Genomic DNA, 12,776 nt, shown 5'->3' with positions numbered 1-12,776 from the left:
CAACGCATTCTGTGCAGTCGGGAATTGTGTGTTTAATGTTGCATCTAGATAATCAAATATTGGAACACCTTTTGTGGTGAAGACAAAATGGGCTGAACTCACTGGCAACAAAGACGCACAATAATTGTGTACAGAAAATGGATGTCGCCCATGAAGAGGTGATGACAGGAAAATGAAATGTGTGATGTCTTTATTTGTAAGAGACCAGCAGCTGCTACCATGTTATAAACTGTGATAGGCTTTAAATCATATATCTATATATTTAACTTCTTGTGATAAACTGTACATTCTGTCATATTTTGCTGCTACATACAGTGCGCTGCCCCGACAGTAAATGTAAAACCCCTACAATCCTTTTCTCCGTCGTAGAAAATTAGAACAGCTACATTGTTGAACTACCTGATGATAAGGTGCACTCCTAGAAATATTCAATTATTTACAATAAAGAGTCGTAGTTTTCTCTAAGAGTTCTTGTCCTTTACAAAAATGTTGTGCTTTAGCGTTTGAAACACACACACACACACTTGTCCAAACACACACAGCAGGTAGAAAAGAAACAATAATCTTCGCTCCATCACCCTTTTCACTCAGATAATGTACAATCCCTGTATTCTACTGTGTTACATTGGAAGTGAATCTCATTTGGAGCAGTTCACAAGGGGCAGATGTGTCTTCCAGCCAGTCAATGGATTTTCATTAATAAAAAAGAAAAGAAAAAGGAAGTGACCCACAGAAGAGTCCTGAGGTGATGATGTCTGTATCTCAGTCTAGACACCTACATGAAAAGATGTCTCATACAAACTGCTACATTTAACTATCTTTTTGTCTTTTTTCCTTTAGCACTCTTTCTCTGTAAGAAAAAAAGAAGTCTATAACAGATAATATGCATTGGCAGGAAGTCTGAGGAATTGCAGACGTATGTGGCAGCGAAGATTGCCCTCAGATCACCGGCCTCCGACTGAACAGCATCATCAGATCAGATGACACTTTGGCCTCCCTGGAGCTAATATTCGGAGATAAGTCTAAAGTAAAGAGACGGGGAGTGATGAGTGAGAAATGACAAATATCTAACTGTAGAATCAGTAGCACCACCACTGTGAATGGGCAGAAAACACAAATGTGTGGACGGCACAATGAGCTGCAGAGAGGAGCATCATCAGCGGACTGTTGCACGCTGCCTGCATGGCTTTTCAGCGTGAGAAGCAGTCTTTGGTCGCTAATGAAAACCTAAGCGGCGCGTGCCGGTGAAAAGCTGTCCGAGTGTGTACAGCTGATTGATGATGTCCATATGCACAGCAGTGGATGTGATCCTGAGCCAATCTTCCATGGTTAGAGTACATCTCCTTTTTCACTGGAGTCTCTGGAGGAGTCATTAACACCTCTTCACAGTTTGTCATTACGTGACGAGCCATCTCGTCCCCAGCGCTAACATGAGCGTGGTCACACGCAGATTTCGATGGCAGTCGCCATCACCATCTGGCTTTTGTTCTTGTCTCGGCCTGGTGACTGGTGCTCCTCTCTGGGAGACAGTGGGTCGGACAGGACGCTGCGTTTGAGCGGGGCTGGGCGCAGGCAGGATGTTCCGGGAGGGGTGGAGGGCTCAGGGTGTCGGTGGGAGGAGCGTGATGAAGAGGAGGTAGAGGAGGAAGTGCAACTGCCAGTGCACGCTCCCGTGCTTGACCTCTCGCCTCTCTTGGCTCGGCAAGAAGCTCGGCGCCTGAGCTCGCTTACCAGCTCATACTTGACAAAGCAGAAGACGTCCTTGACTCCGCAGCGTTTTTCTGGCTCGGAGGCGAGCAACCTCTGAAACATGCGCAAGGCATCATCAGTGAAGCGGCGCCACTGAGACGGGTACGTTCCTACGGGACACCCTGCTTTCTGCCAGCGCCGAAACTCCTCGTAAAAGGCGTCGGACGGCAGCGCTGCTTCCCAGGGGAAATTGCCCGTCAGCATACAAAACACCAGCACGCCGAACGCCCACACATCCAGACTGGTGGTCACGAGGAATCCCTCAGAACGACTGGCACGGCACACTTCCGGTGCGGTGTAGGGGATGGTGCCGCTCACCCGTTTCACACGGCAGCCCACCCGCCGTGTCATGCCAAAGTCTGCCAGCTTGATGCGGCGGCACTCTCGGTCAAACAAAAGCACATTCTCAGGCTTCACGTCCCGATGCACCAGGTTTTTGCTGTGCATAAAGTCCAGAGCCAAGCCCAGTTGTTGCATGCAGCGTTTGACCATTTCCTCTGGCAGACCCACCTGAGAGAAAGACAGAGGGCAAAGTAATGAGGGACAGAAGGAGAGAACATTTGGATAATAAGTACAGTACACTGAGTAGGAGTTGAGTGTTTGTGGTGAGGTTACAGTACTATTAGAAAGAATAGATAACGGTTATTTTGAGCAGAAGAATGAACGTTCAGAGTGAAAAACGATACGGTACTCCAAAAAAGAATAACTGAAACAAAAGAGTCAGTTTTGAGTTCAGCTGCAACCATTTTAATGAGTCTGTAGAAGAGCCTTGAAGTCGAGCACTCCCTCCGCATCAACTGGTAAAGCACTAAAGCAAAATGAGAGCTCTGCGCGGAGAGAAAACCAGGACGAAGACGAGGCTCCAATCCCAGGAGAGCTTGTTAAAAACCCCTGTTTCTGAACGCGGCGACTGATTGGAGCAGCGAGGGCTGAGCGAGGGCTGTGATTGGTGGAAGGAGGGACGACAGCGTTACCTGAGGGGGGATGATATCGAAGAGGTCCCCAGCGGGGGCATATTCTTGTCCAAACACGTAGCTGTCCTCCGTCTCGAATAGCACGTCCAGGACTTTGATGATGAAAGGGCTGCAGCTAAGTGAGCCTGTTAGACTGTACTCCCGCAGGAAACTCTTCAGCTTCGTCTTGTTCTTGGTAACAAACTTTAGCGCCATTTTGGTGCCTGCAAAAATCGGATACAAACATGCAGAGCACACAATTAGGCCCTGGTCAATTAAACTCATTATATCATTTTAAGTACTGCCAATATCTTACCATCTAAAATACTCCAAGCGTTCCCTTAAATTGCACTTTGTGGAGACATTTCCGACGCTGTCTTTAAACAGGCGCTATCTTCATTCATATAAACATTTTCAGTGAATGAATCTCACCTCCATTATACATGTACAACCAGCCACTCGTGATTACAGCTGCAGAAATTCAAAGGCTATTTAGTGTGCAGATAGCAGCACCCTTAATGCCCTCTCAGCCTCCCTCTGCACAATGCTTAGTTGTACTGCTTTCAGACTGAGATGGCATTATAACCTTGTTTTCTTTTTTTGACAATGTCTTTTCAGAAATTCATCATTGACCCATGCTGATCTGCAATGAGTGGATACAGATCATCTTGTTTTTTTTAAATAAATTTTGTCTATTTACACTTGATTAATAAATGATATGAGAGGAGTTGGAGATTTTTGAACCTCACCCTGGGTTTGGTGCGCCACCAGGTCCACCTTGCCGTACGTGCCCTTCCCGAGCTCCCGGATGTGCTCGTACTGCTTGGCTACGTCTGTTGCCGACAGAGACGAGATGGCCAGGGCCTGCATGTCCTCCACTGGCACCCCTCCGCAGTAGTCCATCTTGGCCGTAGGGGAGCCCCCGCCGCCACTGCCTGCCCGTCCCGGCCCCGATGGAGAAAGCGACAGGCTCGCCTTGACGCTGTGGGGCAGACTAAAGGAGGAGAGCGATGCTTAGAGTCAGGGTTTATTCTGCTGTAATGATAGCAGGTGATATACATTTTATGCATGAATTTGTTTATAACAGAAGGGTCTTCAGTATCTTTATGTCTGTTGGCGTATATCCATATATTCTCGGCTGTCCCAGAGGATGGTTAAATCAGGCAGGCTTTAACACACCCTAATTTCCATACAATCAATGCGGGGAAGGCAACAACAAGCAGGGAGTGCTTTCCGTAAATGCATTGAACTTCCTGCTGTCCCTCTAGATCACTCTGGCCAGCTTTTAGATATGGTCTCAGACAGCACTTACTGGCAGACGGCTATGGGAAAATCAATGGGCCCAGGTAGAAGGACTAACAAATGGAAAGAAATGCAAGGAGCTGACAGCTGCAGGTGCAGGTGCACACATGCTGGTAAGGCATCTGGGAGCACACCGAGGAGATCATACTGTGGGCTATAGGCATTGTTCGTGGTGAACAAACAAATCAGTGTGGCTGTGAGAGAAGGGGCTGCATGGGAAACACATTTGCTTTTGCTTTTCATCGTATTGCTGAACTAAACAGAAAGGTTACTGCTGATTTTCAGAAGTAGTGAAATAGGTCAAATTGATATTAGGAGGGAAAATGTGGCCGTTAAAATTACAAGTTCATATGAGGTCAGCCACACTGTTTAAGATCTTGAGTTGAGTGACTCTACAGTGTTCAAAACTAACTGTTTAACAAAATGGACCTTTTGATGAAATGAAGCTTATCACACTAATGATCACACCCATTGTCTCTGTCTCTCCTTACCCCCCCCCCTTCTGTATTTAATCATCCAATCATGCACAGCACGCACACCCACACACACTAATAAGCAACAAATCAGCCGAACTATTTCGCTGATGATCTCCGTCATCCATCACTCAAAAGCGGCGACTGCGTTGTTCTTCTGTCCCTGAGGCCAGTTCTCTCAGCAGCTGCAGGTTCAGACCTGGTAACAAACACCTCGAACAACAGCCCGACGCATGTGAGTGTCTTGACAGCTAGGTACATTTGAAAGGAAAGGTAGAATCAACACACAGCTGCAAATGTGCAGTTGATGTTCAGACATTGTGAAGGTGCCGCGGTTCCTCAGCTTCCTCGTGTGGGAAGAATGTGATAAATATAGCTGTTAGACAGCAAAAACTAAAATAGGATGCAGCCATTTAGAGGCTTGTGTTCTTGGCTCAGCACTCTTTGCAAAAAACAACACCACACTGCAAATAGAACAAGCCCTGTGCATCATATGTATCTCTGCTGATAAGACTTACTTTTTGATTTTATCATAAGCAAAGAGGTGCTTATATAAGAGTGTATGAATATTGTAGCCTGCTCATGCTGAGCGTCACTACTGTTTAGCCTTCAGCGAGTCGACACAAAAGTTGATGACTGTCCAGAGACAAGTCTGCGGTCAAGGTCTGGTGACTAAACATTGAGACGGGACAGACAGACAGACTGTAAGCACATTCCCTCTGACCGTCCACCTCGCGTGGCCTCATTGCCTCGGTCAATGAGAGGGAAGGGAGCGCCGGTTTACTGGCACTGCTTTCAGTCAGCTCCACGAGCAGAAAGTGCTGCGCTCCAGCATGGATCCTAATCACATTACTCAGCTCCCACAAAGACAAAAGCATCCCCCTCCCAACCAACTGCACAGGAAGCTTTGCACTCATTTCCTTCACAGAACTGGATTAAGAGTCCCGAAAATGTGATGAGTGGTTGGGAGTCGGCGCAGCTGGTTCAGAGACTGCAGTGATGGCGCCTCAGAGGTGTAGAGATGAATGTTTGTGTGTGAGTTTTTGGGGAGGGCGGGTGTATCAGACGCAAAGTGTCACACTATCCAAGGTGTAGTAAGTCAGATGGATCAGCTGCGAGCATCAAAACGACTTTGCATTCGTGCATTCGTGCCCGACCGCACACCCCACTGATCTCCCACGCTGCCCTCTGCTCCTCTGTCCTCTCAGGCGGCGAGAGACAACGCTACCACGAACACACTCCACCTCCAGATGAGGATTTGGCTCGAGACACGTTTTAATGTCTGTGGGTTTTTGAGCCAGTCCAACGCATTGTTAATCATCAGTAAGCCTTTTAAAAACAGATCCGTGAGCTGCCCACTAAGTCCTACATTGCCTTTTTATAAACCACTGCTGTTATTGTAAGACCTAGTAATTTCAATTTTTGTGATTTTCATTCTTTAGTTATGATTCTAAAAAATCCACTGACATTTGCTTTCACACAAGCCATTTGAAAGTCTCAATAGATAAACTGAAAATGTATTAAACAGGGCCATCTAAAAACAAGCCTGTTTTCCTAATCCCGGAAGAGTGGAGATAGAGGGTTTTCCACTCTGAAGCAAAAATATGTTTTCCGGCCACTAATTTCCCCTCAACTAGATTGTCTATCTTGTTCCATTTAGCAATTACTCAAATAGAGATGTGTGCATTCACAATGTAACCCTCTAAAAACCAGGTCGTTCCAAGAAAAAGGCCCAAAAAATCCAGTTTTAAACCCTGTTTACCATTTGGACTTTCTGGGAGCCTGTTGTGGCCGACTCCACGTGTCTCCAAGAGATTAACCTGCAGAAGCATTTGACCTTTTCTTCTGTGAACACTTCGCTGGAGATAAGAACAGAGACCAACCCTGCGATGCCACTGGCCACAAGTGCTCTCATTACAGACTGTGTCTTTTAGAGCCTCAGGGTGTGCTCATGATAAGTTATTTCTTAGCCTCTGAACTTGGAGGGGGGTTACACTGAAGTGTACGTCTTACTGAGGATTTCAGGTGGCTCTTTTTTCACATGTTTTACATTTTGTCAGAGATTAGCTTTATGTTTGGCTATACTGGCTAATTGGTTCGAGGGATGGCCATGTCAGTTGGTCCACAACTTTGGTCCAGACAGAAATATCTCAATCACTATTCCATTTAGTGCCATGATCTCTTGCAGAGGTTTTCATGGTCCTCAAAGGATGAATCCTAAACTAAAGTTTTCTCTCTTCCTGTGGAATATCTCAAAATCTCCTGGATGGATTGGCCCCAAATGTTGTACAGATATTTTTGGTTCCTTAATGATGCATTAATAATCCATATGAATTTCTGACTTTTCCTCTGGTGCTGGGGGTTAACCCATTTTCCTGTGGAATTTATGTGGTATGACCTTACCGTACCAGAGGAACATGGGGTACTTGTACCACAGAATTTGTAAGGTATTTTACCACAGGAAATCTTCATAAGGCTGGAGGTGAATTTCAACAAATGATACAGAGTCACATCTCTGTCATTAGAAGGTGAAAATTTGGGTACTTGAGTTGACGCAGGACCTTCATCTGTAACAGCTTTATCGTAATGAGCACAAAGCATATGATGAAGCGAGAAGGGGATGAGAGTCAGCAGCTTTACACACAGTGTTTGTCCTCTTTAGTTCATCCTGCTTAACGTCTCTCCCCTTTCTCTCTTGTCTGTCCCTGAAAATGTAAATGAAAGAAATAAATAGATTGCTGAGGCGGCAACACATCTCTACCTCCCTACATTACTAATGGACTAGTTCCTTTGCTCTCAGAAAGAATCATTATGGGCGAAGACTGATCCCTGTGTCCAATTTACTCTCAAATTGCCCAACTCAAGATAAATCAGCTGCATGCATAGCCTATACATACATATATATATTTTCTGAGTCCATCTTCTTGCTGCCTCAGTGTGGATGGGTCCTAAACAGCCTATCATTCGATCAAAAACCAAATGGGCTTCTGTTTGACAGCCATTTGCAGTCAGGACACTCTGTTCCCTATGGCATAGAAAAGAAACGGAATTACTTTTTCCAGCGGCACAGAACATCAGAGCCGGTGAGTTGGTGGGTTTAGTGCAACGCATCAACACATGGCTGAAGAAAGCTCCTGCTGTGCGGTGATAGGTGAACCAGCCGCCCGGGCCACGGACTCTCACTTTGACAAATCACAAGCTCACACCTGTGCTCGGCTGCCCACGGGGGGGGATCCCTAATGGGACGGAGTGCTGGGTGACCCATTTCTCACTTGTCTCGCCTCTGCTGTCCTTCTTATCAGCGCCCTCTCTCTCCAGCACTTGCCCAAAGGCAGACATCTAACTGGTAGAAACACTGCCAACCACTGGCCTCCAGCTGGAATGACCTAGGACCCGGGAAGGGGTATCCCAAGGTGAAATGGATCCAAACAAGGAGTGAGAGAGGAGGTGAAACTACAAGGACATTTGGCTTAGCGTCAATGACAAATGACTTTCAAAGAGAAGAATTGGCACAATGATGAGTCCAACCTGAACAAAGCGTTGCAATGAGCAGTCAATCAATGTTGTAGTAGCATCTGATTGTAAAGCACAATCATAATCAGTGTCATCAATGTAATCATGTCCTACAGAAAATCATTCAGCGCTGAAATATCTCTGCAAAAGGCTACCGAGGGAACATACTGTACCTAACCCCCACTCAATCACAATCCAATAGCCCCAAGTTTACAATAGGGATGGTTTGTGTGTGTGTGTGTGTGTGTGTGAGAGAGAGAAAGAGAGAGAGAGAGAGAGAGAGAGAGAGCAGGATTGGGGAAATCCAACGAGGCTTAACTGAAGCATCACTGCCATTGTACCACATGCTATAGGCTGCATCCCTTTGATGTCAAATACATGGGGAAACGTTGACTCTATTATCAGCTCAGTAAAATAGGGGTCTAAATGGGAGCGTGGCTAAATGATGTAAGAGCACTAAGGGGGACATTGCTTCTTCTTCTTCTGCTTCTTCTTCTTCTTCTTCTTCTTCTTCTTCTTCTTCTTTTATTGTTGTTGTTTTGTTTCTGGACCATTTCACCCTCCACTTCAAGGCGAGCTTACAGTATATGGTGATTTGTGATCCTGCACATATGCAATAGCCTCTAACCACAATCAGAGCACTAACGTTGATTGCCGAGGCACACTCCCCCCCCCCACACCCCCACACCCCCAACTCTCTCTTTCAAATTCAAATTCAACTGTGCTTTAATTGCATAAAAGGGGATTAGCCATGACTGCAAGACACAAAGTAAAATACGGGATCGTTAAAAACACGAACATATAGTGTGCGCAAACAATTAATCAACCAAATAATAAAAAAGCCATTAGTAAAAGTCAGAGGTCAAATTGAAAACACAAGATACAGTCCACACAAACACTGGTGCAAACTGCACGACTATGGACACATTCACACACATTCACACACATTCACACACCCACGTCCGCAGTGTGTACATTGAGTGACAGACGTGTCATTAGGCTGCCGTTCTCTCACTGAGATGATTGACAGGTTAGAATGTTATCTGTATATATTTGTCTTTATGGTGACACAGAAAGACATCTATAGATTCAAACAAGGCAGTAGAAGAAAATCCCTCTTGTGCTCTTTTTTGTCTTATAACTGAACATGTTTGCCTCCTTTCTGTTTTCCTGTGGCTGTACTGCTGACTCTGTTTTCATTTTGTTTTGCCAGCACTCGCTGCTTAACTGTGTCGTAGTGAGGTCAATTTCTTTGGGTTTTTGCGTCTAGTGAGGGGGTCAAAGATGGGTTTTAGTTTCCGTTTGTGTGCCAGCTGTCAGAGTAGGTTATTTATAAAAAAAAAAAAACGTTTATGCTGCAGATGTATTATCTGTTTGCAGAAGCCGCAGATATCGGCCCAGTTGTGTGGGCCATGTTTGCGGCATTTGTGTGGACTCCCACGATATTCTTTTGATAAATTCCGGGTGAAGAATATCAGGCATTATTATTCATAACTGAGGTGGGTTCAGTTTCACATACCAGCTCACAATTCAACACATAATATCCCTTTGTCATTGAGGGAAGATTTGTTGGCAGATTGTTATTTTTGCTGATCACCATTAATAATGTCATGATCATTATGATATTAGATGTATATTAGAATTGACATTGTTTTTTAAGCATATGAGCAATGGCAGCATTCTGTCTGTGTTGCTTTCTGCTTTTTTAATTTGATTTTCATAAAACATACACCATCATAAAAACAATGATGTCCAGCCAAAGATCCCAGTCAATACTTAATTCTCTCTACACCAATACAATGTTTGTGACAGAATCAAATCCATGTGCGTTGTCTGCTGCTGCTGCTGTTGCTCTTCATTGAGAGTCCATTACCAGCCGCCATGGCTTTGCTTTTACAGGGTATTGCTTGATGGAGTCAGCTGCTCATTTAAATGCATTAGACGGCATTAACGATGACATATCATGTCTGTCCTGGACAAAGTATAAAACGGGGGCCATTAAAAGTGAAGTGGACCGGATGCCCTCACGTCCATCCACCCATCCAGCTCAAACTGGGCACAGTAAAGGGAGGCAAGCAGGTGCGGGTATATCACGAGTGATGTGGGTGAAAATGCAAATTAAATCGCAGCTCAGTCATTAACACAACTTAGAGTTAATCGTAGCCAGATGGTAAATAAAATAGTGGAGCTGTATAATAACTAATGCCGCTGGTGTTTTATGACTGTACGTTGGGGGGGTTATAGTGTGTAATATTAAAACTGTGCATCGAAATGGGTCAAAGTTCAAACAATGCAAATTTGGCAACTCAGAGGATGTACGAGCCCCAGAACCAGGTATTTCTATATGCTATGTATTTCTGCCTTTCTGTTTACAGTGTACAGTAGGGTTATCCCGGTTTCAGGCACCCCCTCCCCCCCCAGGTTCCATCCGGGTGTCGCTCACTCACCTGCTGGCGACCTGTCTCTCTCCTCCATGGTCCTGCATCCGCCCGGCGAGCAGAGCCGCTGCGCTCCGCTCCGCACTGATCCTCCACGGGGCTCTGAGAGGACCTGGTGGATGAATCTCCCGGTTTGAAGGAAGTTATCTGAGGAAACTGTGCACGTCCTCCACAAAAAAAAAACAGAAGAAAACAAAAACAAGAAAAACAACACCTCACACTTTCACGGCTGACCAAGCCCGCATGGGGTGAAGGTCCGGTGCGTCGCTGCGCTTTGGCTGTAGCCCGCCCAGGATGACTCCTGTCCAGCTTACTTCGTGGAGAAGCTCCACAAAAGATGACTTGTGTCTTCGGAGGCGGACTGAATCAAAAAAAGCATCATCATCATCATCATCTGGTGCTGAGTCGAGGACACAGGCTGGGATCCCTCCTCTGAGCGCCCACCATCTCAACCTGCCAAGCAGCAGCAGCAGCAGCAGCGGGAGGCGGGTGCGTGTTTATCTTTCGCTCCTCCAGCGGTCCGCATGACCCAGTTCAGCGCCACACACACACTCTCACACACACACAGACGAGCCCATTCATTCACACCCACTTAGGGGGGGCTCTCTGCAGTGCGCACGGGAAAATCCACATGTCCCCTCTCCATCCAAACTGAGCTGTGCGTCCTGGAGCCACCGTCGGCCGGTCGGTCTGTGGATGTCCGTGGGTCCAGCGGGTCTCTGGGTTCTGCAGGTGGTGGGGGTCTCAGATGTTGCTCCTCTACTGGTCCCACTAGTCAGCTCCTTCATTGTTCACCGTCTCCACCCTCTGGCAAACTAATGCGCTCACGTGTCCCGGGTCCTAGCGCCTGGACACTCTCCCTCATCCATCCACCCATCCAGCATCAGTGCGCACATGCACGAGCTTCTCAAACTTCTGATTCATGTTTTTCAAGGAACAAGCTGCTCCTCTGCTCTCTTGCATAATTCAACAGCTTATGGCCTCCGAGTAGTTGACACTGTGACTTTGCCAACTGTCCCTATATTAGCTAACAGCGAGGAAAGACTTTGAATTAATTCACTGCCCTGGCAGCTCCCCCCTTTACTGTACATGTTTAACCACAGGCCTCCTGCCAGACGTGTTGGCCAACTAGAACAGATTGGAGAGCAAAGACAGCATCAACACGAAAGGGATCACCTCAGTGCATCATCGTCGACGGCAACCGATTGGATGGGCTGAGGGTAAAATGATTAATAGAAAATATTCCTAAAGGAAAATCCATGATAAAGACTTTGACTCATGTTGTTTGCTACTTTGAAATGAATCCAGAACCCAAATATATCAAGGAACAACTTCTATTTATACTTTTTCTCTATATAACTTTCTAGTCATACTCTTCCACCCTATGTTTCCCCATATTGCCCCTAAATCCAAGTGATAGCCACACCCAGGCTGAAATATAAGCTGTTGTTTTTCTTCAGTCCATGATCTCGAGGAAAGGATGAATGGAGCCAAGGCAATCTGATCTTTTTTGTTTCCTGAAACAAAATCATTTGACCCGCAGGGTGTGTTTATCCTTCTCAAGGGGACAGGCAGATATTAAATAGCTGCATCTTCAGCACCTCTAAGACATTCGGATGTCTCACACAGCACACGGCTTTTTCGAGACCAGCGGGCAATGAGGCGGAGAGTTTCCTCTGGGTTATCGTGGGAACAGAGCTGTCATAAATCATAGTGAAGGTCAAGCACTGTTGGCTGACAGCAGAGAGCAGCAAGGGTCAAACACACCAGGGGGACGCACCTCTGAGCTGTGAACAAATAGAGCAGCTCTGCTCCTCCTCCTCCTCCTCCTTCTTTCCCATCCTAACTTTATCAAGCCACCACTACCATGTCCTAGTTCTTACTTTTTTTTATGTGTCACCTCAAGTTTTCCACCTCTCGTTGGCCTCCTTTTTCCACTGCTCTCTAATTCATCTTCGTGTACAGTTCCCTCTGTTCCTTTCCATCCCAGCTGCTCTATAAACTGCAGTGTCATGTGAGTGGGTGGGTGGGTGGGTGGCGGCATTTACATAGTGCCTCAAGCGGGGTCTCTTAAAGTTTGAAGAAGGAACATGCTTTTTGTGGACCGCAATTACATTCAACTTTTAGGTTAAAAATAATGCATCATCTATGTATTTTCTAAGATCAACGGGGGGGAAGGAGAATGAAAAAAGTTCCTGTGTTTTTCTTCCTGTGCAGAAATGTAACAATTTCACTGCAAGGGCGCCCATGAGAGTATATGCAAGATTTAATACTACCAGAACAGCCATAAAACCCCAACTAATATATCCTCAAATGTCATGTCTGTTGATGAATAATAGAGGCTCCTG

At 45.9% G+C, this 12,776-nt stretch overlaps 1 protein-coding gene across 1 annotated transcript; it reads right to left on the bottom strand.

Annotated features, from left to right (window-relative positions):
* Window positions 1–867: 867 nt before the first annotated feature.
* Window positions 868–11,346, bottom strand: si:ch211-183d21.3 (serine/threonine-protein kinase SBK1). Its single transcript, XM_034570646.1, has 4 exons — window positions 10,438–11,346; window positions 3,452–3,696; window positions 2,724–2,926; window positions 868–2,259 (listed from the first exon to the last, which is right to left on the bottom strand). The coding sequence occupies exons 1-4, from the start codon at window positions 10,473–10,475 to the stop codon at window positions 1,441–1,443; spliced, it is 1,305 nt and encodes a 434-aa protein (XP_034426537.1). The 5' UTR covers window positions 10,476–11,346; the 3' UTR covers window positions 868–1,440.
* Between the last annotated feature and the right edge of the window lie 1,430 nt (window positions 11,347–12,776).

The sequence above is a fragment of the Hippoglossus hippoglossus genome, chromosome 19 (genome assembly GCF_009819705.1).
Source record: "Hippoglossus hippoglossus isolate fHipHip1 chromosome 19, fHipHip1.pri, whole genome shotgun sequence".
NCBI classification, from domain to species: Eukaryota; Metazoa; Chordata; class Actinopteri; order Pleuronectiformes; family Pleuronectidae; genus Hippoglossus; species Hippoglossus hippoglossus.
Note: the sequence above shows the minus strand (reverse complement) of the source record. Positions and strands in the feature narration are given on the sequence as shown.